This window comes from Micrasema longulum, unplaced genomic scaffold, assembly GCF_059751315.1.
Source record: "Micrasema longulum isolate JH-2025_06_02 unplaced genomic scaffold, ASM5975131v1 h1tg000859l, whole genome shotgun sequence".
Taxonomy (NCBI): Eukaryota; Metazoa; Arthropoda; class Insecta; order Trichoptera; family Brachycentridae; genus Micrasema; species Micrasema longulum.
The window spans coordinates 96,532-120,527 of NW_028278051.1; the positions used below are offsets into that span (position 1 = coordinate 96,532).

The window sequence follows — 23,996 nt, forward strand, 5'->3', positions numbered from 1 at the left end:
GGTTTGTATTTGAGCATTGGCGGCCTTCGTGGTGTAGTGGTCAAGACGCTTGACTCACGCACGGAAGGTTCCGGGTTCGATTCCCGGTGAGAACACAAAAATTAAAATGTGATTTTTCTCAAGCCTGGGTGCTCTGTGATGTAATTCACCACTGTAATTAGGCCTCCTGGCCTGTTGTGGTGCAAAAAAAAATGTAAAAAAAAAAGTAAAGATGTATGTTCCTGATAATTACCTAAGACAGCGTCAGCATAGATTGTTTTATATTCCGATATTCAGGACCAACCTGCATATGGTTATGCCTGCTGGAAGGGCTACCGCTATGCTGAACAACATCGGTCTGGATACTGATCTGTTCCATGTATCCGAAGGGGTTTTCCGGAGCAGGATTCTTCTACTACTTTGACATGAGTCTCTTTCGTGTATTTTTTTTTCTTTTTTATAATATGTACGTATTGAATATATTTTTGTAATGTATATGTTACATTTAAAATAAATTAATTGAATTGAATTAAATAATCGCTTCTATACACGGTTTGCCCCTGAAATATACCTACATACATATATTTTAAAAGGAGCTGAAGTCTTTATTATGCGGGTGAGATTCATCCGGTTGAACCAATTCACCTACTTGGCAACGCCTGAAAACAATTTTCCAATTTTTATACTTCTTCTTTTACCGGGTAATTGATTCAACAATATCTAAATGCTTGCAGACTGGCTGGATTTCCTCCCTAGGGAGTTATTCGTATTTATTTCAACACAGGGAAACATTATTGATAAGGGAATATGGAAGTCTAGGCATTTACAGAGCTGTCATTGGCTGGTTTAAGTGGCCACTTAACACACTGTGTAACATTCACAATTCGATATTGTTTTCCCTCTGTTGAAATGAATTTTAATATGAATAACTCGCTAGGGAGGAAATCCAGCCAGTCTGCAAGCATTTTGAAATACTCAAACATTGTTAAATTAACTGCCTGGTAAAAGAAGAAGTATAAAAAATGGAAAATTGTTTTCAGGCGTTGCCTAGTAGGTGATTTGGTTCAGCCGGATGAATCTCACCCACGTGATAAAGGTTACAGCTCTTTTACTTCACAAAAGTCAACAGATGGAGGAGTTGAGGAAATGTGGATGTTGAAACATCGGCAGAATGGTGAATGTTACAAAGTGTGTAAAGTGGCCACTTAAACCAGCTAATGACAGGTCATAAGTCCTGTAAATGTCTAGACTTGAATATTCCCTTCTCAAAAATGTTTTCCCTCTGTTGAAATAAATTTAAATATGAACAACTCTCTAGGGAGGAAATCCAGCCAGTCTGCAAGTATTTGAACATACTCAAACATTGTTATTTATTGTTTTTTTAGTTTAATTCGTGGTTTATTGGTAATAATTATTTTAAATACAAATAAGTAAGTATTACTTCTTCTGTTGTCAGCAGCTGAAACCGAGACATGATGTGGTGTAGTGGTTAAGACGCTTGACTCACACACGAAGGGTTCTGGGTTCGATTCCCGGTGAGAACACAAAATCTAATGTGATTTTTCTCCAGCTTGGGTGTTATGTGATGTCATTCACTACTGTAATTGGGCTTCCTAGCCTGTTGTGGTGCGACAAAATACTTTGAAAATCATAAAAACTGTTTAAACTACATTATAAGATTCTTAATTGTCACATATAAAAAAACTTATGTATTCATTGATTATCGTTTGTTAAAGTCAAAAACATTCCACTTGTTGTGGAGATTTTATAATTCACTCTTTCTTACAAAATGCCTATTATCTCAGTTGCACTTTTCTATGGCTGGCTGCTTTCTGTATAACTAGGTTAATTTTTTTATTTTTTTTTTTGCATATTTATTACAGCAATTTACAAGTTATTATTTATACAACAAATTAATTGAGTAGTAAAAGTAAACATATATATATATATTTTTTGCTGTTGGTTCATCTAAACCGCCTAACTAGGGATAGCTTCCCCGTTCTAAGGCAGTAAATTATGTATTTTATAATAATATTAAAAGTAATTACAGTTTTATAAATGTAATTATGAAAAAAAAAAAATAGCTGCTTAGCTATAAAAAAAGTCACCATTCGCCACTGGTATACAATATTTATATGTGTCTCAGAAAAGTACGAAAATACCCCAGTTTCACATTTATAATGCATATACTCGTATATTATTTATCCATCTATTCCAAGAACCCTTATTCTTGAATTCTTGACACGATTTTATTTTATTCAAATAACGACCTTCCACGCGATTCCCCTAACAAATATGTTTCCAAAACATTAAATTTAATCATTTTGTACTTATATTGCAATATTAGTTTTTTTTTTAAAGAGATGGCGTTTTTTCAGAGATCCTTAATGCAAATATTGTTAAAATAATGTTATTAATAGTGTACATTAGTCAATTTTTTTGATTTCTGTCTATTAACCTTAATAAAATGTTTCGCGTCAACTTCGTCATCCCCTTTTATTTATTTATTTCGACGGCTTACGCCTTTGACAAAGAATGAAATAATATTGAAAAACAATTATAATAAAACAAAACACCTGAACACAGCATTAAAAATATAGAACATGAAATAAAATACTTTAAAAATACGCCATACTTAAGTTGCCCGAGACAATTACATTTTTAGATAAAAGTAAGAAATGCTTAGCGGAATTCCTAGATTTAGCAAAATCATTCGATACCATCTCTCATAAAATACTAATTAAAAGCTTACAAAATATGGGCATTAAGGGAATAATCCTTGATTGATTTAGAAGTAATATATCCAATAGATTACAAAAAGTAAAAATTATTGGCGATGAACTAAGTGATGCTGCTGAGTTAGACTATGGTGTTCCCCAAGGAATACATTGAGATCGCTATTGTTTTTAGTATATATTGACGGACTTTGTAGGAGTGAATCTCTTGAAAAAATAATATCTTTTGCTGAAGATACAGTATTAGTATTTAGTGCCCTAAATTGGACAGAAGTTCATGACAAAGCTAACAAAGATATGATGAGGGTAAACAATTGGTTGAACGACAATTTGCTTACTCGAACTCGACAATTTGCTTGCCGAAAAAACAAAGTTTATCTGTTTCAGCCCATCTTCGATGGGACAACCAAGTTCCGGGTATGAATTAAAATTACACCATTGCATAAATAATATAAGTTGTAAATGTACAATATTGGAAAATGTCACTAGTGTAAAATATTTGGGTTTGAAAATAGATAAATTTATGAGATGGAACCTACAAACTGAAGAAATTTTTAATAAAATAAAACGTATGATTCATTTTTTCATACCTTAAAGGAATATACTAAGGATTAAAGAATTAAAACGATTGTATTATGGATAGGTAAATTCAATACTGACGTATGGTCGGATTGGCTGGGGAAGCTGCACTAAAACGACTTTGGCTTTAGTAGGTATAGCTAAAAAATCAGTGATAAGAGTAATCAGTGAAGAGAGATAATAACATGAAAAAAACCATACCGATTCCCAAGTGACTTGCTCTTCAAATAATTTCAAGTGCTGGATATTCGTCAACAGTATATATTGAGGTCAGTAGCGGTCACGCATCTCAACAGGGAAAAATACGCAAGGGTTTGTCATATTCATAATACTAGACACTCCATTAAGGATCTGATTCTACAGAGAGGAGTTAATATTTTTTTGGCTCAAAGGCAGCAATATTATATAGGTCCAAGGATATATAACCTTATCCCAGATTCATAAAAAGGTGGTAGTATTGCCAGGCTGAGGAAGGTGTTGACAGCATTTTTAATCCATATTGTTCGTAGGGAGTCAGAGAAATTGTTGTCCGATGTAGAAGGACGTAAGCTGATTTCTTGTTTTACTAGTAATTAATTTGGGATTAGGATATAGAGATTTTGGTATTATTTATGTTTTCTCTGGATATTTATTGTTTACTTTTAAGACTGAAAAAGCAAACATAATAATAAAACTGTAACTACTTTTAAATATTATTATAAAATACATAATTTACTGCCTTCGAACGGGGAAGCTATCTCTAGTTAGGCATTTTAGATGAACCAACAGCAAATATATATATATATATATATGTTTACTTTTACTTCTGAATTAATTTGTTGTAAAAATAATTTATTGTAAAGTGCTATAGTAAATATGTAAAAAATAAATAAATATATTTTTTTTTTAATTGATAAAATCAGCAGAAAAAAGTAAATAATAATGAAAAATTAATTTTGAAATTGTAACATAGGTATGCAGCAAATTAACAATAAATAAAGGGGTTATATAAAAAAGTATTGAAGTTACAGAGGCGATGTATCATAGCATGAACAGTAAAACAAATAAAACACTAAGTACGTTACAATTTAGAAAAGAAGTGATTTAAATGTAATGATTTTAATTGATTTAAAGATTAATTAAATAAGTCTAAGTTTCCATGTTTGTTTGCTAACATGTGGAACTGTGGAATAGGTAAGTATTTGGCATAGTTTGAACTATGCAAATCAACAGCAAAAGAATTATTTTGTCTCGTCCCACGCTGTCTCACATAAAAATTTACACGGTTTGGGACGATTTTGGTGATATATAGGGCATAGTTCAGTGTAACTTGATCAATGTACGCTGATCAATCTTAGGCTTCAAGTACCAGCCCAGAGACAATGATATACTGAAGTGTAAAACCATACATTTAAAATTAATAATTTACGGCTCTCAGACAGTCTGGCTGCTCTAAAAACCCTGAGCTCGGTTGAGATAAATTGACCCTAGAATAGACCCTTAATTGTGACTGTGAGTGTTTTAGAATAACATTGATTTGGGTACCCGGACACTCAAACATCTACAGTAACGGTGTAACTGATGATCGGCCAGGCTGAGATCTGAGACACTTCCACAAAGCCCAGAGCCCTATTGTGGGTTGATTTAATGTGCTTCTCGTAATGGACTTGGAACGGTGCCAATGCTCTGGCAAAAAGCACCTAGTCAGCATCATGCAAAGAAACTACAAAAAAAATATACGGCAAGTTTTTTTGACCTAATTAAACTAAATTGGAACCATGGGTTATAACCAGAGGCCCTTACAGGGCATTGCAGATAGTGAAACAATTCTTTTCACGTGTTCTGTGAATGTGGTGAAAAAGAAGTCGCATCTTCGGTGGCCCATTGGTTAAATCTGGGGGTGTGAGAGCGCTCGCCCCCTTTATTCCGTCCAAACAAACAAAAAACAAACTGTTACGCCGTTTCCCCGTAAGGATAGGCAGAGATGATTGAATCCCATGTCACTCTGTCTTGGCATGAAGATGTCGCTTCCTCTTATTCTTATTTTTAGAGGGAAGGTTCAGTGCTATGCACTGCGATGTCACTGCGACCTGTAAAGATCTATTGTGATGGGTCCCCATAAATAGTTTTCGCCTTCCAAGCCCAAGTGTATGAAGAGCCTGGCTACTGTGTGGAAGGCGCGAATTCTCATTTTGCTAAATCTCCCCCTCCAAGCCTAGATCCGTAAAGTATCAGACTATTAGGTAGGGGGCGAGCTCCTTAACATACTCAGGTATAACCCGTGGTCCCACTAAAATGAGACTTTTTTTATTATGTAAAGCGTCACATTCATATATAATGTGTATAGGCGTTTTCTCATCTGCACTGCAGAACCTATATCTAGAAGTTTCGGAAAGGTTCATTCTAGCAAGGTGTTTGTTCAATCTGCAGTGCCCTGTAAGGGCTCTAGTGATAACCCTCACTTGATTATCGCTTCTCTACGTTCATACATCCACGCACACCTTTTCCTCGAAGAGTCGCCATTGAGTCGAAAACAGTGACCAAGGGTTCTGGATCTATTACAACCACAGAACTGTATTCTTTATCTACCCGGATATCGATATACAATTCAAAATTTCTATATTTTACGCTTGTCTACTTCAAACGATATGATTTTCGACCTCCTGGACGTCCACCATTGACTCTTCGTTGGCAGCACAAGAAGCGAACCTGACTTTAGAGAATGCACAGAAACCAACTTGACAGGACAAGAGAGGCATGAAAACTCTTTGCGGACACCAAATGCTCAAACTAGAAAGTGGACATGGAAAAATGATAATAATAAATATTTCTTTATTGAAAACCAACCTTTGCCTCTTTTTAATATTTTCTTTTTCTCGCTTTAAAAAAGAAACTTTAAAAGTTCCCGTTAACAGTTTTCCCCCAATTCAACTTTTGAGGGGTGTTATATTACTCCGAAAATAATTAATCTCTCCCTTTGAAATATCAGACAAAAATTTGAAACATTTTAAATTTTGATACCCGTAAAATATTACATCATGTCTACGGAAGAATATTGATTTCACCGTCATTTTTAATTAATTATTTTAAAATTTATACCGCAAAATAAAAAATAGAAATACGCAAATATTTTTGGAGCAAAGACCTTATTTATAACGTTAACCAATAAGTTCAGTATTATTTAAGGACTGTCCAGGCGGATCAAGGACACAGTTCTGTGTGAAATAGAATCGGAACCCAGGACGACTGTCTTCGACTAGTAATCTCAGGTAAAAATCTTGAAAAGGGAAATCGAGTGGAGATAAAGTCACCACGTGTAGTAGCAGGGTTGATTCTTTCAAATAAGCGATTATGTACATCTTACCATTATATTTGACTTTCGATAATAATGTTTTATAGTCATTTTATTTATGGTTAAATAAATAAAATCATTCTTATTTATTAAATAAGAATTATAAAAAATACAAATGAAGTACGCTCAGCGCCCAACTCGTTCTTTGTGAACGTTGAAACTGGCCAATTACCTCAGCTTATTCCTCCATAAAATAAAGTTTTAGGACTAGAACAAGATTAACAAATTACAACAGGGATGGAGAATACCTTAAAGAAAATTAAAAAAGATTGTTTAAACTTTAAACTTTAAATATTTGTTTTAAAGATTGTTTTAAACTTAAACATTTACTTGTTTTGGCACTTGGAGCGGTAAGACCATTACACGAAATTAAATAAAGCTAAACACATTTTGAAAACTTTTTTCTTAAATTCTAAATTCAGTATGTGAAAAAAAATGTTTTCTTCCAAAAAGTGTTATTTGTTTTTTTATTTTATATTCCGCTACCTAATTCTCCTTTTTTTTCGTTTTTTTTATACTTTTATTATGCAGTTTCAGCAAAGCATTGCACGGTTCAGCAAGTAAAGTGTAAATCAAAGTTTTAAATGTATTAATATATACGAAATAACAGTTTGTACTAAATTAAATAATAAAACCAAACATCAACGATCTATTATGTTGATAACGAGTACTACTTAGAGTATAGCCTAAAATCTAAATAGAAAAAATACGCACAATTTGAGTACATACTCGTATATAAAGAATACATCAGAATATGTAAAGGTTTACTTACCTATCGTAGTTAAGGCCAACGTGCACCAGTAGTAGCTCTGGAGGTAATGTTTCACCACATCTGCTGACTCGGAGTCATGATACACCCAGTTTTTACTACCGAAACCATTGTTCTTATATATGATATGATACAGGCACCCATTCCAATGGAAAATCACCAGCAAATAATGTATTAAACTCGTCGATCTGAACAGATTGGGGTAATTGGTATGTCTCTCAGTTCTGTCCATAAACGCCCAGAATCTGTATATTTTCACTAGCCTAAACGAGCGGAGGATGGAGTTGAAGCCAATAGAAAGGTATAAGAAGTCTAAAGGCAGCAGGCAGAGACAGTCGATGTAGAAGGTGGTGGAGTTCATGTAGTGGTTTCTCAGCTTGACGGAGTCGGTCTGCAGAACTCCGTCCTCGAGATAGCCAGTTCGGAAGTGAAAGATTATGTCGGCAAAGTAGAGAAAATCTGATAGATAGTCCAAGCAGAACCAAACTATGATCGTTTCTCCTGAAAAAAAAGAAAGAAAAACATTAATTCATCTCATAATGATTCCAGCAAAATATTTTTTATTGGGTGGTGTACCACAGGGTACTTATCTTGGACCAATATTATTTTGTCCTGTTATTTCATCGCTTTAGTTTTTTTTTGTCCAACACTACATTCTTAATGAATTTGAGTTACGTGTAAAGGAGTTCTGAGAAAGCTTGTATTTATAAAATTCAAATGAGAAAAATAATTTTATAAATTGTTTAAGGGGTTTTTCAACCGAATTTTGTATTAAGTTGTGGTCATAATTATGCATATTTTGAAAAAAAAAAACTTTAAAGCTCTATTTCTGCAAATTTGTTTTTTGGTTTGTTGAATGAAAACAAACTGGAGTGTCAATTTGTTGATATTTCAGACATATTTGTAGATTACTTATTTATTTTATTCGAACATCACTTAAAACCCCATTAAAAATTGAAAAATATATATAGTACCAGCGGACCCAACAGGCGTTGTCCTGCCTGAACGTTGGCTCGCCTGCACATTGGAAAAAGACTTTTTATTGATAAGTAGGTACCTAGGTACTTGTTAATGATTGAATTTCAAAACTAAAAATTATTAATAAACAAATATTTCAATTTAAGTAGGAACCTAGGTTGAATTTTAAAACATAAAATAATTCATTTTCGAATATAGAATATTATTGCAAATGTCAAACTCGGCTCTTTTTACCAACGGGGGAGTACTTTATTCATGAATGCGTTTTTAAAAAATGTATTTACTGTCAGTTAATATTATTTTAGTGTTACCAAAAATCCAGTTAAAGGAAATAAATGAAAAGAAGTTATAAGGAATGTAAGGAAAGAATCTGATTGGGATCCATAAAAAAATGAATATGTTGTTTGTAAACATTCAAAAAACAAACTTGAATTAAACCAAAAAAAAAAATATCGTTTCATTTTTTTAATGTGCATTCTCGCCGAATGCAACTCTGGTAGGTCAATAAAAAAATATTTATGCTGCATTTTTTTTTTCACAGATTCGATTGAAAATTTTAATATCTACGAACACGCACAGCGCAAAGATTTACATTTCACTGAAAACCGCACGTAAGTCGGTTAAGCCCTGTAGGAGAAGTTTAGTGACATTTAAATAATTTTAATGTAGTAAATAAATCATTTAACATAGATTTATTTGCAAATAATCTTAATGACGTACGGCGTTTGCTTTCGAAATAATTCGTAGTATTTTTTCTTTTCTTTTGAATTTACATTTAATTACTATTCATTTTAAGTTTGAGAATCTTTTAAACTTACTGTGATGCTACTTGTGAAAACCTGTAATTGGCTTATTTGTTTTTTGTTTTGTTATATATATAATTTAATTATAGCTGTTGGTTATCCAAATAAATTTAATAAAATAAATCACACGTACAGACGAATTATATATATATAAAGATAATGATTGTTAATATTTTCATGGAATAATTAAGATTTGTTTGCTATTTATTTTCTAGTACAATATTACATGTTTAAGTACATGAAAGTCGAAAATTCATCAATTATAATATCTATAGTAAATAAACCTATTTTTAAGGTGTTCACTGCATTTTTTAAACTGAATAGTTCACTAAATAATAAATTATTTTCAAAGATAGCGTTTTTATTGTGCAATTGTGTAAATGGAAGCAGATTTATAAGCTTGAAAAATATTTTATCTTGTTCAATATTCGTTATTATGTCATTTTTATTTGACAGCTTATCCGATATAAAATGCAATTTGAATTCAAACGAGATAATAATGTTAATAATTGATGTGTCAACCAAATATTGTTCTTCATAGCTATCATTTAATGCTTTTTATTGTACCTAAAACATTGTTGATTGTGTCTATTACCATTTGAATTTTACTATATATTTTACATAATAAATAATTTCAATCATATTACAACAGAGATGAAAAACATTTAAGAGAAGGTCATATAGAAGTCTAGGCATCTACAGGGCTTATGACCTGTGAATGGCTGGATTAAGTGGCCACTTTACACACTGTCTAACATTCACCATTCAGCCTATATTTGAACGTCTTTATTTCTTTAATTCTTTCATCTGTTGATGTTTGTGAAGTTAAAAAGCTAAAACCTTTATTTATGTGGGTGAGATTCGTCTAATTGAATTATTTCTGGTCCATAAAGAAGTATGGAAATTAAAAAATTAACATTTTCAGGCGTTGCTTAGTATGTAGGTACAGATGCTTAGACTTCTATATTACCTTCTCTTAAATGTTCTTCATCTCTGTTGTAATATGTTTATATAAACAGCTTCCCAGGGAGTCAAATCCAGTACTTGTCTACAAAAATTTGGACAAACTCAAAATATTGTAAATAATTCTAGTTTGTAGTGAAAATTCTTAGTAGAAGTTCATTTTAATTTACATGTACAAGGAAGTCTGAAAAGCCATGCTAATAAGCTTGTAGAACACGAACATAATCAAATAGCAAGACCCGGCAAAAAGTGCATCAAAGAACAATTTTTCAGATTTAAAATCTTTTTTTTTTTAAACCGAGTTACCGTTCGGCCTAACACATTTCTCTCAACGTGAAACAAGTTTTGTTGTAGTGGTGAATGGTCAAAAATAAACAAATGCGTCAATTTTATGAAAACATACACAAAAAATAAACAATAAAATAGGGATGAAGAATACATTAGCGAATGGAATATGGAAGTCTAGGCATTTACAGGGCTTATGACCACATTATACTGTTGTTATTTGTTTATCTTAATGATTTCTTAAGGGGTGAAATCCAGCCTTTTGATGAACAAACATTTGGGCAAACTCAAAATATTGTAACAGAAAAAAGTGTTAGTTCATAGAGTAATAATACGCCACTCATTTTATGATTATCAACAATGAAGTAAGCAATAGTTCGCAGTAATACAACAGGCTGCACGTACTTAGTTCGAGAATTGCGAGCGCAAACCGAAACTGTCAGTTACACATTTACTAATCCTCTAATAAAGTGAAAACTCGTGTTTAGAGAGGGAGTTCGTTTTGCTTTAATTTTTTTTTAAGTATATATATATATATATTTCGTGGTTATATACGTAAAAGCGACCATTTGCAAAAAGACCAAATTGAGGTTATTGACTTTTTGACATCGTATTACAATAATGCTTGACTGATAAAAATGCCAAGTCGATCCGACACTCCAAAATTAATTTAGTTTTTTAAGTATGTGACCATTTGATAGAAGCTCATAGATTTTTGACAAGTAAAATGACCAGCACACATAATCACTTTTATTAGTAAATTTAAGATCCAAATAATTGACCAAGTAACAGTTAGTCAATTTTATTTGTAGGTGATGTCACCGGTGACGAGTTAGTTAGAGTTAGTAGTCAGTAGTTGGTAAGTTAGTATACATTTTGTATTTGACAGATACGATATTTTAAATGAAAATTCAACTTATAAAGTTTATTCTTTAGATTATTATGTAACACGTCTTAATTATTTGTTCTCTTTCATTTATTTTATATTTCTGTGTTTATTTAACCTTAATAAATATAAAAAATGGATTATTGTAATAAAAAAATCCAAAAACATAATTTATAGATTTAGAAAAAAAAAAAAACACTTCTTTTAAAAAACGAAATAAACTGATCTTCCAAATTTCATGACAAGTTTTACAGGTAAAGTTGACTTAGTTTTTTTTTTTTTTTACAAAAGTGATTATGTTTTTTTTATATGTTGAAACTTTACAATAAAGCTGAAAGTACCTTACATATTATAATGTAAAATTACCGACCACCTAATTGAAAAATCCAATCTTTGAGAAGCAACAGAACTCTAGAAAAACACTAAAATGGCTCCCCTGAACATTATTGATTTTGTCACTTGTTCAATTTCTCTTGTATGCCCACGATATGTATATATACGTATATACACAATATTATTTTGGTATGTATATATATTTACATATTTATACACACACAATTCTGGGTTTTTTTATCCCAAGGGGGAGTAGGTATATTATTATTTATATCACTACAGAGATGGGTAGAATTTTTGTTTCAAGATTATGGATATTCGAGCGTTTACAGGGCTTATGACCTGTCATAGGTTGGGTTCAAGTGGCCACTTTTATGTAGAATTCTACAACATTCCCCATTCCGCTTATTAGCGAATATCCATATCGGTGACATTTTTGGTTTTTAGTATATATGTCATAAAACAGGGAAAGCTCTGTAGTGATATAAATAATAATATACCTTCTCCCCCTTGGGATAAAAAAACCCAGAATTGTGTGTGTATAAATATGTAAATATATATACATACCAAAATAATATTGTGTAAAAACATGATCTGGTCAAAATTAAGTAAATAAAATTGCAGAGCCATCTGCAGGCGATTACTAGTAATTAATTTAACTCGGATAGAGTCTTAGCTACATAAATAAAGTAATTTGCTTTAATACTTAACCTCAATATCAAATACATAGATGGCGCTCCAAACGCGCTAGCGAAAGCTTTCCCTGTTTCATGACATATGTACTAAAAACCAAAAATGTCACCGATATGGATATTCGCTAATAAGCGGAATGGGGAATGTTGTAGAATTCTACATAAAAGTAGCCACTTGAACCCAACCTATGACAGGTCATAAGCCCTGTAAACGCTCGAATATCCATAATCTTGAAACAAAAATTCTACCCATCTCTGTAGTGATATAAATAATAATATACGTATATGTTCGTATTTTATTTTTTAATTTTATTTTAACTATGTAAAATAGATTCCTTAAAATTAGTTTTTATATTCTAAAATATACACAATTTTCCACTGTATGGAGTTCAGGATAGGGTGGGTCTCATGTGTTTTTTAATTTAGATTTTAATTTTTTAATATTTGCTATTGATTTTATGATTCACGGATGATTATTAAAGTTTTTTTTCTCGACATATGAATAATGATTTAAAGCCGCAGTTGTATTGTATCTTTATAAAGGTAAATTATTTGGAAATCTAAGGTTTCGAGAATTTTGTAAATTAGTGAGTTTTTTTTTCTTTAAAAGTTTGTATGATAGATGCTTTTTAAATATGTTACCAGTTTAGAAACGAAGTATTGACTTAGAAAAACAGGGGTGAAAGTAGGCTGAATGCTGTCGAAATGCGATCTCTCAGGCGAGTGGTAAAACTATGTACGATAGATGCACAAATGTTGAGATCCGTACAATATGCAATATTGTGTGTGATGAGCATTATCGATAAAATCAAGAAAAGAGCTCTGCGTTGGTTTGGACATGTAGAGTGAATGGACAGCGAAAGAAAGACTAAGAATATTTACAATGTGAATGCTGATGGATGCAGAAATAGAGGAAGACCGAGAAAGAAAATGGTAGGATCAAATTCAACAAATACTTGAAGATGGATATGTTAAAAGTCGGAATAATCGGCGCGCGAGCATAAGAAGATGTATGAATGTAGAAGAAGCGAGATCTGTATGCAAAGATAGAATGATGTGGCTTTCTAATCTCTCTGCCAACCCTTACGGGGATGGTTTGTTGTTGTTGTTGTTATGAATTGAAGGTATATCTAGGTAAGTTAGAGGTTTTTAAATATAGTTTTAGCGATTGTTTTTTGGGCAGTCAAAAGTGGACGTAAATTTGTCTCCTAAGCTCCTCCCCATCCTATGATTCCATACTGTAGAATAGATTGTATGATTGCGTAATAGACAGGTTTTTTTTTACAGAATGAATGTTTTTTATCTAAGTGGTGACGCGAGAGAGAGGTGCGAAAGATATTTTCTCGATAGCTTAGAGAGTGCATGAACTGATCCAAGATGGTCCAACAAGGTCAACCAACACACGCGTTATTAACTCTTGTGTGGCTGTGATGTCACTCTAGTCGACATAGGACACAAAACTTGAAATATTTCTCTTATTCTTTAAAATTATGAATTTGTATTTTTTATAATATTCAAATGGACATTTTACACCCGATTTGGAAAGTAAAATTTGTATAACTATGCTAAATGTTAATACAAAAATATTTATTATTTATACAAGAGAGAGAACGAAGATAGAAGTGATAACAAGGAAGATAGAGACGCTGTTCTGCGGCGGGTGTTGTCTAAAACGTATTCAGTCGGTTGATGAAAGTGATGAGGGACACGCGCGTAACATGAGCGGCGTATTTGTGATTTTTAATTTATGTTGCTATTACAGGGCTAAATTATATGTTTTTTTGCATATATTACGGAAAAGAAATTATTTGACAGAATGTCAGCATGTTTTTTTTTTCAATATTTGTACTTTAGAATATTCCGTCTTTTACTAGTGGTAACACGATGTGACATCACCGCGCGTAAAGGGATTATTTACCACAGTCTTTTAAGAGTTAAGGACCTTTACTGCCACTTAATATGCAATGGAAAGTGTTCCCCGTCGCACCACCAGATAATAACATGCGGGAATGATGCGGATGTAAGGTTTTTTCTTTTTCTGATTTGTGCATCAGTATTTTTGGATATTGGACGCGGTGATGATAATAATGCTGACACTTTAGTGGTAACACTGGTAACTTTATATGGCAAGATAGCGGTACACATATTATTTGTTGTAAGTTTTTCATGCGGATCACAGTAGACTTCATTTGTTTGAAAAAAAAATACAGCTGTCAGTTTTATTTGAATATGGAATGTGTGCTCTCTCTGACGTCAGGAAGGGAATAAGAATTAACGGCGAAATTATCAATAACATCAGATATGCTGACGATACCATTATCCTGGCTGACAACGCATGTGTAAAATAGACGAAGCTGGCAGAATAATGGGCTTAAAAATCAATGTGGCCAAAACCAAGATGATAGTGTTTAGCCAAAACCCTCAAAATAATGCTATATTGCGAATAAATGGTCAAACAATCGAGAGAGTGACTAACTTTAAATACTTCGGCAGTCAAATCACTTCTGATCTGGATCCGGATAGAGAAATTAAATGCAGAATAGAAAAAGCACAATCAGCATTCAATGACATGAAATCATTATTCTGCAGTGATAGTTTTTATTTTAAACTAAGACAGAGGATGGTCAAGTGCTATATGTGGTCAATACTGGACTCTCAAGGTGAACTCCGTGAACCGGTTAGAGGTTTTTGAAATGTGGCTTCACCGGAAAATGCTGAAAATTCCGTGGACAGATTAAGTGACCAACGTAGAGGTGCTGAGATGACCCAGTGCCGAAAAAGAACTACTGTCCTCAATAAAACAGAGAAACTCGCATATCTAGGCCATATCATGCGCGGAAGCAAATATGCGCTTCTACAGCTGATTATGATGGGAAAGAACAAGGCAAAACGTCTAGTTGGGAGGTGACAGATGTCCTGGCTGAGAAACATCCGCGACTGAACGGGAGTGCGCGGGGTTGAAGCGCTGTTCCAGTTGGCGCAGGACCGGAATGCCTACTCTAGAGTGATCGCCAACGTCAGGAAGACCTGATATGGCACAGAAAAAAGAAGAAGATGGAATTTGTGAATTGTTGCAATGCGGTAGGTACTGCCAGGCTGCTCAGGTTCCTATTTCTTAAGGAAAAGCCGGCAACCAAAACATATAAATAGCAGTAAACATTCACGCGTAACCACTAAGAAATATGTAAAAAGGTTTTCTAACTCTTTTTACCATAACATTTATTTGTAATAAATGCAATAAATTTTCCTGTACCGTGTACACTTTGTCTCCTACAACATTTAAAATTTACGCCAATATGATCAAGTAATCTACCTGATAACCACTGAACCATAAAATACACAATTAATCGGTACGCTGTTTCAGTACTTGCAACAGGACATTAAAGGATTATATGGAATAAAGCGCCGTCTATGGAATTGAACAACAACCAATTATAATATCATTATTCATGGATCCGCTTTCCACTTGTATGGTCCGCTTATTGTATTTACCGGACTAGAAAACGTTTTGTGCATCTGCGAGGTATGATCATAGGTATTCTGTGGTACTTATTGCATTACCTGTGAACTCGAATAGTTATTAATAAATTTGCAACTATTTAGTTATAAAATGGAGCGTAATATAAATTAAATTCTTCGAAAAATCTATTTTTACACATTTACACATTTATGTGTTAAAAATCTAATAGGAACTCGCTGATAAGATCTCGCTGTTTTCCGACAGGTAGTATATAGCCTTTTGACAGCAGGCAATTATACGCCACCACCACTAAAAGGGTTGAAATGACAGTATGCATGTTATTCCGCCGAAATGTAAATAAGGGGTTTTAGAAGCAAGCTTAGAAACCTCCATTTTTTTAAACCTTTTATAAATATTTCTTTTTATTTGTATATTTTTGTTCTTTTTTTGTTTTTTTACAATATACATAAGAGGTAAAACAGAATTTTAAAAAAATAAAGGATATTTACTTAGCAATGAAATACAAATTAATAGTTAAAAGAGTATACGAAAAATCCCTCAAAGGCATGGCCTGTTCGTGGGTATACAAGAAAATGTTAATGAATTTTTGCTCCTATAATAAATAGAAAATTTGAATATTTTTTTGTAACATAAGAAAGAGGAAGAGGAAGAGGAAGAAGGAAGAAAGAACATCGAAGGAATTACTGAGATATTTGCGAAAAACTTTGAAAAAAGATTAGAGAAATATCACATACTACGAATACCGATAAAAATATATGTTCAACAAATGGAAGAATTGAAGAAATATATTCAAACATGGGCAGAATGGTGAATGTTACACAGTGTGTAAAGTGGCCACTTAAACCAGCCAACTACAGGTCATAAGCCATGTAAATGCATTGACTTCCATATTCCCTTATTTAAGGTATTCTCTATCCCTGTTGTAATTTGTTAATCTTAATGACTCCCGAGGGGGTGAAATCCAGTCTTTTGTCTACGAACATTTAGACAAACTCAAATATTGTAAAAATATATGTAATGGATTTAATCAATTGTATTTTCAAAATCAATATGGATACTGCGGAGAAATGTTTTCATACATAAACGTAAAAAAATAATTTAATAAAAATACATTGCTAGAAAAATGCTGCGTGTTTGGCCTTAGTTGTTGTGACGTTAAAATTCGAAATATTGTTCTGAACAAATATCAATGGCTAAGAACAAATAAACGTGAATCGTGACGTATTAGGGGCGTGGCCAATGGAATGGCCGTTTTTGCGGGAATTCGAAATTACAAATTTAAAAATATTTTTTATGCTAAAACATAAAACAATTTTTTTTTAATGGACAGTTTTTCATAGACCTCTATTACTTTGAAAATGTATAAAAAAGAAAACGTGATATTTTTTTCCTATTGTGAGATTTCTAATTATGCTTCACCAATTTATTGGAGAATGCTAAGTTTGCGGTATCTAGTTGTATAATTGAAATCCGTTTTTGCAAGATTTACAGACGGTTTTGAATTACTGATATTGTTTGGGTAGGTATATTTTTATATACGGTTTATTTTGGCACCTAATTTTTGGCCTAACTAATTTTCCGTTTTTGGTGGAGATTTCTAAGTTCGCTTTTAATACCCTTACTTGAAGTAACAGTGGCAATGTATCATAGTATAAACAGTAAGACAAGTATAATACTTGGTACATTTTTATTATTTAGAAAATAAGATTTTAAAAAGGAATGATTTTAATTTGCAAAAAGATAAATAAAATAAATCTAAATTAGGTGAGTATTTATCGTAGTTTGAACTATGTTAATCAACGAAAAAAGTCGTGTTCTGTCTCGTCCCACGCTGTCTCACATAAGTTCACACAATTTAAAAGTTCGGGACTATCAAGAAGATTATTTAATTACTTATGATCCTAGAGGTATAATTTACCAGAAGGCGCGTAGAATCAAGTTGGCATACATCGCACAGTGTCCAAAAGTTAGCCAAATCCCGCCCCCCCCCCCTTCTGCACGACATCCCACCTACGGGCATGCGTGAAGTGGCCGTGTAATGTTGCCAAACCGCGAACAATTATTAGCATAACACAAATATAAGATAATTTAGTGACAAGTTATGTTTCACCACAAAAAACATTTTACTGGCAGGACTATAAAAAAACAGATTTTTTTTTTATGCAAACGTCAAAAAAACATCAAATAATCCTTTTATAATTTTGAGAAATTAATACAGTTTTATTTTAAACTAAAGCTTATTAATATAAAACCGGGTAAAAAATTTAACTTCCCTAGAAATACTAACAAAATGTCCGCCTTATTTTATTTAACAATCTGACAGACGGTAAAATAATCGAGTTCTTAAATAATATTTTTAGTAAATTCGCATTTTTAGTGTAACACTAAAAATGTGATCCAACCTTTTTCCCTTTTAATCCAAGCAGTATTTTGCCATTTAAAAACTACACAACACGGCGTAATTAAATTTAAATCGGCGGTTGCATACTAAGCGACGCGAAGTCTACAGAGTAACTAATGGCCAAAACGTAAAACTACTCCCTAACGAGTAGTTTTTTTGGCTTTAGTTTGATGTGCATACACGGTTTCTGAACTGTTATAATTTTAGGTTGATGATATAAACCACACAAAGTCAAGAAAAATTTATTTTTGAATTGTAAAACCAATTTTTCTACTAAGAGTAACCAATATTTGGAGTCCTCCGCCTAAATCTTTGACAGCAAAAAGTTTACTAGATTTAACTGGCTCGCTGGGAAGTCACGATTAATTTAAAAATTAACAGGAGGGAGCCATATTTGGATTAGACATAGAATTAGTTTATTAGATTTTTGGCGTATACATTGTTGTGCTATGTTTAGTTATAAAGGTGCTAAACTTGCTTTGTTTATTTGTTGTTCTCAATATTCCGTATTATAGAGTTCCGGGCCGGGTTGCCCGATTTAATGAACTATTCTATGTAAATGTATCTACAACAAACTACAGTGCACACTCGCCAATAAGGACAATTCATACATTTGCAAATGAATACGAAAATGACGTAGATATATTTAATATAACACTTTTGAATTTTAAAAAGCAGTGTATCAATTTACTATCTTCAAATTGTAATACCTAAATAATACTATGTTGATTTCAATTGTTTACCGTTTATTGACTTATAGGATCAAAGCACCAGTTGGTTAATAAAACACAATATAATAAGAATTGCTACATGTGTCCAGTCAAAAAGCTTTTAACACTTGAAACTATGGCAAAAGCAGTAGGTGGACGGACACATCTTTTGGTAAGAAACAAATCTATCAGTTTTAAACTGTGAGTTGTCAAAAGGTAATAGTGCGTCTTCCCGTTTTTGTTCTGAGATTGATAGTGTTTTTATAAGGAAAGGTGTGGTAAGTATTTTATTTGATGCTATTTTATATGCAATTCTTTGAATATATCCATATTCTAATGTGTTAGGGTGTTTTATATTGTTATGATGTAACTAAATCTGAGTATTATTTTTACTGGGGTGGTAGTGGTCATTCCCTGGTGATTCTGCTATTTTTTTAGAGTAATATTAATTATAATTGTAATACTCGTATTTCAGCAAAAAAGTAAAAATATTTACAAAAATTAATGTGTTTTTTATTGTTTTCTTTTATTTTTTCCGCTTAAATAATGAAATTTATACCTTTAATGTGAATTTCACTACAAGCTGAACCTTAAACGGTTATTCATCGTCGCTTTGACCCTAACTGTATTCTAAATTAGTATTTTTCTAACATCTTCCAATTTTAAGATTATATTAATATAACCCATACGAAAAAATGTACTCCAGTACTCCACTGCAATATATGTAAATATTATTATGTATATATTATTATGTATCCCCATATATTTTCTACTAATATGTAATGATTTTTATTTATTTTATTATTTTTTTAAATTTTTCTTTCTCTTCCTAATTCATTTTTATTTTTTGCTCCTTTTTTGTGTAAAATGCATTTCTGTCTTCATATTTAAAAATGCACTCCTGTTCTTTCCACTTTTATACTAATCTGTAAAGATAATATTTTTGGTATTTTTCTTTTTCTTCTAAAAATCATTTATATATTTTTTTGCTACTTCTGTGTAAAATACATGTCCGTCCTTATTTGTATATATTTATGTAAAAACACGTAAAAGCCTTAAAATAAAATAAAAATGTGTAATTATTTCAATTTTTTTTTTTATATATTTTTTATGTCCCGAATTGAGTTGTTGTAACTCCTGAGAATGTAATTCAACGTATTATACTTGTAAAATTCTTTGTGTTATATGATTTATAAAAAAATAAAAATAAAGTTGCAGAGCATATTTATGCTACGATACGGACTAAACCTCTTATACAGAGTTGAAGAGGATCACTGATGACCAATTGAGGGGATAAAGATATTCAGAGCTTAACTGCCAACCAATCTCTAGGATTGAAACTGAAGAAGACGAATCTTCCAAAGTTGAACGGCTCACCATTGATCTCCTGGAAGGCGAATCTGTAGATGATGACCCAGAAGTTGTAGAGGAAAGCGAGGGAGACGACCATGGACCAGTAGTAGCAAAGGCGGCCCGCAGGATCAAACACGAAGGACCACCCGGGGGCCAGCCCTCCGGGGCCCCTGCTCAGCCGCCCGCTCGTGTACGTGGAGCGCCTGCGCATACAATTCCTGCAACAAGCAAACAAAAATTAAACAATGTTTTTTTTTAGTTGCAAATTATTTGTACCTTGCTTTTGTTATATGCAAGGTTTCATCGAATATATTTATATTTTGGTCATATTCAGCTGACTTTAACATTTTCACCGTAGATAACAATAATTAAAATAAAAGCAGAATCAGAATAAACGAAATAACTCTAGAAATATTAAATTAACAAATATTAAAAAATAAAATAAGTCGTAAAAGTTGAACACAAAAAAAAACAAAAGGAGCTAGATACCACCATTAAATAACTAGCCCGCTTGATCGTCCCTGTAATGAATCTCTTCGTGTATCGTTACAGTTCAGAACTTCAGATAGGTCATTAGTCGCAGCAATCCGAGTGTTTACTTTGCATTCAAGCTCCCATCTCGGCCTATCAGATATTGGACAGTACATAAGATGATGTTCTACAGTCTGCTCAGTGATGCCATCACATGGACAGCAATTATCGTCTCGCAGCCCATTAAACAATATTTGAGTATGTCCAAATGCTGCAGACTGGCTGGGTTTCCTCCCTAGGGTTTATTCATTTTAAATTTATTGCAACAGAGAGGAAAAACATTTTTGAGAAGGGAATATGAAAGTCTAGGTATTTACAGTGTTTATGATCTGTGATTGGCTGATTTTAGTGGCCGCTTTACACATTGTGTAACACTCAACATTCTGCCCATGTTTAAACATCCACATTTCATTTACTCTTCCATCTGTTGACTTTTGTAAAGTAAAAGAGCTAAAACCTTTATCACATGGGTGAGATTCATCCGGTTGAACCAAATCATCTACTAGGCAACGCCTGAAAACAATTGTTCAATTTTTATACTTCTTCTTTTACCAGGTAGTTAATTCAACAATGTTTGAGTATGTCCAAATGCTTGAAGACTGGCTGAATTTCCTCCCTAACTAAATATGGGCAGAATGGTGAATGTTAAACAGTGTGTAAAGTGGCCACTTAAACCAGCCAATGACAGGTCATAAGCCCTGTAAATGCCTAGACTTCCATATTCCCTTCTCAAAAATGTTTTCCCTCTGTTGAAATAAATTTAAATATGAATAACTCCCTAGGGTGTAAATCCAACCAGTCTGCAAGCATTTGGACATACTCAAATATTGTTTGTGAAGTCAAGCCAAATCCTACGCGATATGGGTGAGATTCATCTGACTGAATCATTATCTACTAGGCAACGTCTGAAAACGTTTTTAATTTTTTGTACTTTTTCTTAGACCAGTTGGTTAAATCAATAATATTTTGAGTTTGTCCAAATGTTTGTAGATAAAGATTGGATTTCTAATTTAGTATAAAAATACTTATATGGAAAAGGATTATTCCATTACTTTTTGGAATTGAAGATTTAGATATTGTGAAGAGATAGAGGGTGAATGTTTCATCTATGCCTGATACTGAGCCAGTGTAGTTGCGTGCGGTATTCGGCTATGTGGTCAAATTTGCATGAGTAAATTAAAGGTTTTAAATGTCTCTGGCCTTACCTGTCTTGAAATCTAAGAAACATTTACTTGCTTGTTTCATGTAGTTTCGTGTGCCTGTAATGTTAAAGTAAACTACTTTTCAAATTCTTTAGAAGACTTCAAAATGAACGAGCACGAACAGATGAAATACACAGCGTTATAAAATAGTTTCAGGAAAAGGAGGACGCTTTTGTTGTTGCTGATCATATTTCGCTCACCATTTTCTTTTCGAGAATAGCAAAGAAATCGATACAATCGGACTCTGTGCCATACTTACAGACATTGTTCAAAATCTAATCACGCCAGAACGAGGAAACGAATTAAACCCATTTAATGAGACAAAAATAAAAAGAATTGACTTTTCGACCACGTTCGACGGAACAGACAAGACAATCGAACAAAATTAAAAGGGTTTAATTTGAATTTCTCTTGGGAAAAGGCTTGCTTTTATCAGAAACGTCATTAGTGGATTCGTGTTGGTAGGGTTGAGGGGGTTGAAAATAAGGGAGTGCGATTTTTTTCGATCAAAACACTGTTCTTAGAGTATTCGGGACGACTTAGCACTAACAGAGTGTTTGAAACTGCACTGCAGCTTACCCACCACATACCGCACACCGCATCTGACGACATAAGTCTCCTTGGCCGTGCCCACATACACGGAAAATTTGCTCGTTGTCAAACGAGAAAAGCTGCCCGAAGGAGCTCTCTGAAATCTGGTAGCCTTAGCATATTTGTGCTGAAAGAAAGTAATCCAGAAGTACATACTATGTACTTCATTGGATTGAGAAGAGAGGGAAGTGAATTCTTCACTGACTGGGATTAAATTGATTGGACATGACCAATTCGCCGAAATGATTACAAAACTTCTTACAAGCCTTGAAATTCTTTTTAGAAGCCACCAGATCTGTATATCCGACAGGACCTATAACAGGGCCACGGATAGTAGCGAGAAGCTCCATTCGGTAATCATAGAGAAGGGGAAAGGGACAAGACCACAGGATGTGTTCAGAAGATTGGTTAGGATATCCGCAGCAGCACGAAGGGGAGTCAACAATATTAAAAACAAATAATTTTTCATTAAATTTACCATGACCTGATAAAAACTGCACTGCAGATGACGTTTATATTTTGAACTATAATATTTCGAGTTCATCCTTATATTTGTAGACGGGAGTGAATTTCCCCCTCCCTAGAATTACCACTACAAGAGAGATGGAGAATAAAATTACAGGTATGATACATTTGCTGAAAAGGATAAATAATGTTTCAGCAAAAGTTAAAAAATTTATTCATGTATTTAATACCGTTAGAAACATTCTTGACAAAAAACTTCAATTCAAGTACACTACTCAATGTGTCAAACCATTATAGATTACGGAATAATTGCATGGGGTGGAGCCAGCAAAAGTGCTTTGCATACCATGGAAATAGCACAAAAGTATGTACTCAAGGGTCGGCTCGGGGTTCCTATCAGAGCACCCACAACGGAGGTGTTTGAACGAGTAGGTATTCTAGACGTCAAGCAACTGTACGCTAAGATACTTCTCGTTCACACAAAAAAATGGTGGCAGTAAATATAATACAATCTATGAAACAAGATAAAAAAGAGACAACTATTTGTGCCACCTAAAGTGACAACATCGTTTGGTCGGAGGAGTCACATGTACCTTTCTACCAAAATTTTACATCTTAATTTAAAATTAAATACAAATAAACAGAAGTTAAATTTATTTGTTCAAAAATGGCTTCTGGAATTGGGAACCCACCAAAACAGTAATCTATTTGAACTCTGAATTATTTTTGCATTTCTGCTATTTATGTTTGATGTTTATATCAATACAGTGTTTTCTTTTACATTATGTTTATTTATTATGTACTAGAACATTGTATAAAAATAATGTCAATGAATTCCTCGACACGGGTTATGCCCAGTGAGGTGTTCATATAGAAAAGAAAAGTTTTAATGTTTAATGTGAAATAAATAAATAACGAACTTAAAATCA

General features: G+C 32.9%; 1 protein-coding gene across 1 annotated transcript in view; it reads right to left on the bottom strand.

Annotated features, from left to right (window-relative positions):
* LOC148278574 (cyclic nucleotide-gated channel alpha-3-like) overlaps nucleotides 1-23,996 on the bottom strand; it is a gene marked incomplete at its 3' end in the record, with an annotated part of 169,032 nt that overhangs the window by 95,897 nt on the left and 49,139 nt on the right. The window contains exons 4-5 of the mRNA XM_088231187.1: nucleotides 20,303-20,496; nucleotides 7,397-7,894 (exon numbers count right to left, since the gene is read on the bottom strand). Coding sequence (XP_088087313.1) covers nucleotides 7,397-7,894; nucleotides 20,303-20,496 — 692 coding nt within the window. The remainder of the gene's footprint in view (nucleotides 1-7,396; nucleotides 7,895-20,302; nucleotides 20,497-23,996) is intronic.